General features: G+C 49.2%; 4 protein-coding genes across 5 annotated transcripts in view; 2 read left to right on the top strand and 2 right to left on the bottom strand.

Moving 5' to 3' along the window:
• The window catches only part of Rpl3l (ribosomal protein L3-like), an 11,243-nt gene extending 10,455 nt beyond the window's left edge, over positions 1 to 788 (bottom strand). Inside the window, exon 1 of the mRNA XM_005391490.2 lies at positions 592 to 788. Within this exon, the coding sequence (XP_005391547.1) occupies positions 592 to 763 (172 nt within the window). The 5' untranslated portion in view covers positions 764 to 788. The remainder of the gene's footprint in view (positions 1 to 591) is intronic.
• A 6-nt stretch (positions 789 to 794) lies between these two features.
• On the top strand, positions 795 to 2,128 carry LOC102012904 (heterogeneous nuclear ribonucleoproteins A2/B1-like). Its single transcript, XM_005391493.2, has 2 exons — positions 795 to 1,213; positions 1,456 to 2,128. Exons 1-2 carry the CDS (start codon positions 808 to 810, stop codon positions 2,067 to 2,069), a joined length of 1,020 nt encoding a protein of 339 aa, XP_005391550.1. The 5' UTR covers positions 795 to 807; the 3' UTR covers positions 2,070 to 2,128.
• A 714-nt stretch (positions 2,129 to 2,842) lies between these two features.
• Positions 2,843 to 5,436, top strand: Ndufb10 (NADH dehydrogenase (ubiquinone) 1 beta subcomplex, 10, 22kDa). Its single transcript, XM_005391494.2, has 4 exons — positions 2,843 to 3,104; positions 4,623 to 4,761; positions 4,923 to 5,062; positions 5,269 to 5,436. Exons 1-4 carry the CDS (start codon positions 2,957 to 2,959, stop codon positions 5,367 to 5,369), a joined length of 528 nt encoding a protein of 175 aa, XP_005391551.1. The 5' UTR covers positions 2,843 to 2,956; the 3' UTR covers positions 5,370 to 5,436.
• An 88-nt stretch (positions 5,437 to 5,524) lies between these two features.
• The window catches only part of Rps2 (ribosomal protein S2), a gene marked incomplete in the record, with an annotated part of 2,294 nt that continues 2,163 nt past the window's right edge, over positions 5,525 to 5,655 (bottom strand). For both annotated transcript variants that reach the window (XM_013517681.1, XM_005391863.2), the window contains 1 exon segment: positions 5,525 to 5,655. In XM_013517681.1, the coding sequence (XP_013373135.1) occupies positions 5,573 to 5,655 (83 nt within the window).

The following is a 5,655-nucleotide window of genomic DNA, read 5'->3' as shown; positions in this document are numbered from 1 at the left end:
GTTTTTTTCCGGTACCAGGAATCGAACTCACGACCTTGTGCTTGCCAGGCAGGCGCTGTGCCGCTGAGCTAAATCCCCAGCCCCTAACCAGGGTGTTTTCTATAAGAGCCGGGCCATGTTTATCTTGCTTCCTACTGCCCTTGGCCCAGGACCTGGCACACAGCAGCGCCTGGACGATTGAGTTTTTATTTTTGCTTTTTTTTTTTTTTTTTTGGTCTTTTTTGAGACAGGGTCCCACTATGCAGTTCAGGCTGGCCTTGAGCTCATTTTATATGCCAGGCTGGTCTCAAACTCGCAATGATCCTCCTGGCTCAGCCTCCCGAGTCCTGGGATTATAGGCATGCACCACCACGCCCGGCCCCATGTTTTTGCTTTTGTTTTTTGTTTTTTGTTTTTTTTGTTTTTTGTTTATTTGTTTTGGGTACCGGGAATCAAACTCAGGACCTTGCGCTTGCCAGGCAGGCGCTTTTTGTCCCCTTTTTTTGAGACAAGCTGTGGCAAAACCAGGCTGGTCCCAAACTCCTCATCATCCTCCTGCCTCAGCCTCTCAAATGCTGGGATTACAGGCATGTGCCCAGCTGTTTCCTTTACTTTTAAGAAAACAGGGTCTTGAGAAAAGCGGCGGCAGTGGCTCTAGCGGCAGTAGCGGCAGCACCATGTGTAGTGCAGACATGCAGTTAGCGGTGTTTCTCAAGCAGCAGCAGTTCTCACTACAGCTCCAGGACGAGTCCGGTTCGTGTTCCTCCGCGGAGATCTCTCTCATCTCGCTCGGCTGCGGGAAATCGAAATGAAGCGACTGAGTCCGCGATGGAGAGAGAAAAGGAACAGTTTCGTAAACTCTTTATTGGTGGCTTAAGTTTTGAAACCACAGAAGAAAGTCTGAGGAACTACTGCAAGCAATGGGGAAAACTGACAGACTGTGTGGTTATGAGGGATCCTGCAACCAAAAGATCGAGAGGATTTGGTTTTGTAACTTTCTCATCCATGGCTGAGGTTGACGCTGCCATGGCTGCAAGACCTCATTCAATTGATGGGAGAGTAGTTGAACCAAAACGTGCTGTAGCAAGAGAGGAGTCTGGCAAACCAGGGGCTCACGTGACTGTGAAGAAACTGTTTGTTGGTGGAATTAAAGAGGATACTGAGGAGCATCACCTTAGAGATTACTTTGAAGAATGTGGAAAAATTGATACCATTGAAATAATCACTGAGGAGCTGGGGATTTATCTCAGCAGCAAAGCGCCTGCCTGGCAAGCGCAAGTTTGATTCCCGGTACTGGAAAAAAACCAAAACCAAAAAAAGAAAAAAACTGGGGCTGGGGATTTAGCTCAGCGGCACAGCGCCTGCCTGGCAAGCGCAAGGTCGTGAGTTCGATTCCCGATAAGGGAAAAAAACAAACAAACAAACAAAACCTTTCTAGTTTAAAAAGAAAAAAAAAAGAAAGAAAGAATTACTGATAGGCAGTCTGGGAAAAAGGTTTTGGCTTTGTTACTTTTTATGACCATGATCCTGTGGATAAAACTGTGTTGCAAAAATACCACACCATTAATGGTCATAATGCAGAAGTAAGAAAGGCTTTGTCTAGACAAGGAATGCAGGAAGTCCAAAGTTCTAGGAGTGGAAGAGGAGGGAACTTTGGTTTTGGGGATTCACGTGGAGGCGGTGGGAATTTTGGACCAGGACCAGGAAGTAACTTTAGAGGAGGCTCTGATGAATATGGAAGTGGACGTGGATTTGGGGATGGCTATAATGGGTATGGAGGAGGACCTGGAGGTGGCAATTTTGGAGGTATGGTTATGGAGGAGGAAGGAGGATACGGTGGTGGAGGACCTGGATATGGAAACCAGGGTGGGGGCTACGGAGGTGGTTATGACAACTATGGACGAGGGAATTACGGAAGTGGAAATTACAATGATTTTGGAAATTATAACCAGCAACCTTCTAACTATGGTCCAATGAAAAGTGGAAACTTTGGTGGTAGCAGGAACATGGGGGGACCATATGGTGGAGGAAATTATGGTCCAGGAGGCAGTGGAGAAAGTGGGGGTTATGGTGGAAAGAGCAGATACTGAGCTTCTTCCTATTTGCCATGGGCTTCACTGTATAAATAGGAGACGATGAGGCCCCAAAGGTAACAGAACAGCTTCAGGTTATCGAAATAACAATGTTAAGGAAACTTATCTCAATCATGCATAAATACGCAGTGATACCGCAGAAGACACCAGAGCAGATGCAGAGAGCCATTTTGTGAATGGATTGGATTATTTAATAACATTACCTTACTGGGAGGAGGGATTGTAAAAACTGCCTTTGAGACAGTTTCGTGGCTTTTTAATTGTTGTTTCTTTCTAGTGGTCTTTGTAAGGGTGTAGAAGCATTCCTTCTTTGACAATGTTAAATTTGTAAGTTTCAGGTGACATGTGAAACCTTTTTAAAGATTTTTCTCAAAGTTTTGAAAAGCTATTAGCCAGGATGATGGTGTAATAAGACATAACGTTTTTCCTTTAAAAAATGTAAGTGCGTGTGTAGAGTTAAGAAGCTGTTGTACATTTATGACTTAATAAAATAAAGGGAAAAAAAAGAAAACAGGGTCTTGTTACGTAGTTCAGGCTGGACTTAAACTCACTATGTAGCCCTGGCTGGCGTCCACCTGTCAGCGATCCTCCTGCCTCAGTTTCCTGAGTGCTGGGATTATGAGGGTGCCCACGGCTACAGACGGTTTTTATTCCCGTTGCTCACTGGATGTGGGTGCAACGCCGCCAGGTCCCACGCGGGGGCGCCCGCAGAAAGCCACAAGACCCGTGGTGCCCCGGGGCCTTCCCAAAGCCCAACACCCACTACGCAGGCGCAGTGTCTGCCCCGCCGCGCAGGCGCAGTGGCCCGGCGTCCTCGGTAGAGGGAAGAGCCTGAACCGGCAAGACACGGGCTCGCGGACACCGGCAGTGCGACCCCCGCTGCAATGCCGGACCCTTACGACAAGGACGTGTACCCTGAACCCCCGCGCCGCACGCCAGCGCCCTCGCCGCAGACGTCGCTCCCTAACCCCATCACCTACCTGACCAAGGCCTTCGACCTCCTCGTGGACCGGCCTGTGACCCTCGTGAGAGGTACAGGCCCTGGATCCCGCCCGTCCTGCGGGGACCCTTAGTGCCCCGCCGCCCCCGCGTCCGGGCGCCCCGCGGCCGCCATCTGGAAACCCTAGCTCCATTGTCTCTTTTGACCTTCCCCCGTACCCCGGGCCTCGCTCCCCCGCGGCCTTTCCACCAGGAAATCGCGGAGGTCCATTGACCCGACTGACTTCCCCACTGCACCCTGGACCCCTCCGGTGTACCGAGGAGGAGCCCTTGGTCTGCGTTCTCAGCCTTCCTCGTAACAGTGGTTGTTTGCACTCAATTCACCTGAGCCCCTGGGCTTGGTCCACTAGACCCCACCCCACCCCCGCAGCACACTGCTCAGTGTGCACAGAAACCTGCTTTGAACTTTCCACACTGGCCACCTGCATGTTCTCGGGGTAGTTATCAGCCCTCTGGGGATACACGTCTTCACATGTAGTATGGTCGCCCTGGTTGTTCATCTCTGGCCCCAGTCAGAGACTGCTCCACGTAGCTCTTTGTAATCTTGTTTGCCATCCTTCTAGGCCGCAGCAAGAGCACACTGTGCCGTCAGTCACAAGTGCTAGGCACTTCACCCGCTCAGTGAAACTATTTAGCAACAAAACACGATGGAGGAATTACTAGTCATTATTGGTGGTGTTTTGGGGTTTTTTTTGACAGGATCTCACGATGTAGTGCAAACTGGCCTTGAACTTACTATGTAGTCCAGGCTGACCTCAGACTTGCTATGATCCTCCTGCCTTAGCCTTCTGAGTGCACCACCACATCTGGCTTGTTTTTGGACTTTTGGAGCAGAACTTTGTTGCCCAAATTGACCCAGAATATCTGGGCTTGGTCTTGGTCTTGGGCTCGGGCTTTGGCCTGGGATTTAGCTCAGTGACAGCGCCTGCCTGGCAAGCATGATGTCCTGAGTTCGGCTCCAGTACAAAAAACATAATTTGTGTGCTCAAGCCATCCTTGTATCTCATCCTTCCAGAGCTGGGACTGTGAGCCTGGTCTGCAGCACCATGCCAGGCAGGCTAGGGAAAATAAAATCTACAAACCAGACCTTCAAGAATTAAGTGCAGTGGAGCCAGTTTCCTTTCTTGGAATAGCTTAGAAACATTTGAATACATGGATTTAGCCACAAGTTTGCAGAGTGGGATTTCTGCTGGTTGCTTCCTGTCAGTGCCTTTTGTCTACACAGTGGATCCCTGTGCTGGAGATGCAGCCTTGCGGAACTGGGTTATGAATTCTACCCTGCAATTCCCTAGCAGTTTCTGAGTCTTGGTCCCATCTATGAATAAGAAGGACCCAGCCTATCATGTTGTTGTGGGAATGATAGGAGATACTGCAGTTGAAACTCTCAGGATAGTGGGCATCGTTTGTACCCCACTTTCACAGGGCAGTGCTGACCCACACTTGTTGAGTCCAGCTGTGTAAAAGCTCAGAACATTTAGACAAACCCCCTTCCCCACATACGAACTTGTCCAAATCCATGAGACAACTGAACGTGGCATTTCTTTTTTACAGATTTTATAGAGCGGCAGCATGCCAAGAACAGGTACTATTACTACCACCGGCAGTACCGCCGCGTGCCAGACATAACAGAGTGCAAGGAGAACGATATTCTGTGCATGTTTGAAGCTGAAATGCAATGGAGAAGAGACTAGTAAGTGAAAAGGAATGCTCAAAATGGGCCTTAATTTTCTGGGGATGCCACAGGATGGCCTCATCTACCCAATGTTCTTCCTCCAGGTGAGGCAAACTTGACGGCCCCAGAGGCCCGGCTTTCCCTTCATCTCCCCCTTAGGCACAGCCTTTTTCTTCCAGCCTAGTTGATCAACAAATTATCAGTATCATCCAAGGAAGGCTTAAGGCCTGTCAACAGAGGGAAGGAGAGAGCTACAAGCAGAATTGTGCCAAGGAGCTTGAACAGTTTGCCCAGGTGGCCAAGGCCTACCAGGACCGCTGTGAGTGAGACCCCACCCTTACCCAACCCCAGCTGCCCCTACCTCAACCTCAACCTGCAACCACTTTATCAGTCTCCTCAAACTGTGGTTCTTGTCACTGTGCATGACTCTTAACTAGCTTTTCCTCTGCATGTAGGAAAGACCCTGGTTCACCCAGGGTTTTGAGTGAACTTAAATGCCAACCTGCCCCCCACTTTGCTTCCCAGATAACGACCTAGGAGCCCATTATTCTGCCAGAAAATGCCTGGCAAAGCAGAAGCAGAGGATGCTGGCCGAAAGAAAGGCTGCCAAGGAGGCTGCTGCCTGAAGCCTACTCTGAGAGCACCCCTGACTGACCCTTGTTACATTGCTGAAATAAAGTGGTACACCCTGCCTGTTTCTGGTGTCACCTCCACATTCCCAATTCATCGTACCAGCTCCTTCCAGATTGAGCGATCACTAAAATGTATGACAGGAAAAAAAGATAATCATTGATATTTTATTTATTTTATTTTTGTTGTGTAAGAACCCTTATGTTGTAGCTACTGCTGGAGCTTGAGTCCTCTGGACAGAGACTCTAGTGTGGGTTTTCACAAGATGGTCGGTGAATTCCT

Source organism: Chinchilla lanigera, unplaced genomic scaffold (genome assembly GCF_000276665.1).
Source record: "Chinchilla lanigera isolate Chin_1 unplaced genomic scaffold, ChiLan1.0 scaffold00041, whole genome shotgun sequence".
In the NCBI taxonomy this organism is placed as follows: domain Eukaryota; kingdom Metazoa; phylum Chordata; class Mammalia; order Rodentia; family Chinchillidae; genus Chinchilla; species Chinchilla lanigera.
Note: the sequence above shows the minus strand (reverse complement) of the source record. Positions and strands in the feature narration are given on the sequence as shown.

Bases quoted from the DNA above. Each gene is read 5' to 3' on its own strand.
- LOC102012904 (XM_005391493.2), top strand. From the start codon at position 808: ATGGAGAGAGAAAAGGAACAGTTTCGTAAACTCTTTATTGGTGGCTTA. The intron at 1,214-1,455 runs TGGGGATTTATC...AGAATTACTGAT, and splicing joins TGAAATAATCACTGAGGAGC to AGGCAGTCTGGGAAAAAGGT.
- Ndufb10 (XM_005391494.2), top strand. From the start codon at position 2,957: ATGCCGGACCCTTACGACAAGGACGTGTACCCTGAACCCCCGCGCCGC. The intron at 3,105-4,622 runs GTACAGGCCCTG...TCTTTTTTACAG, and splicing joins GCCTGTGACCCTCGTGAGAG to ATTTTATAGAGCGGCAGCAT. The intron at 4,762-4,922 runs GTAAGTGAAAAG...TTTTTCTTCCAG, and splicing joins ATGCAATGGAGAAGAGACTA to CCTAGTTGATCAACAAATTA.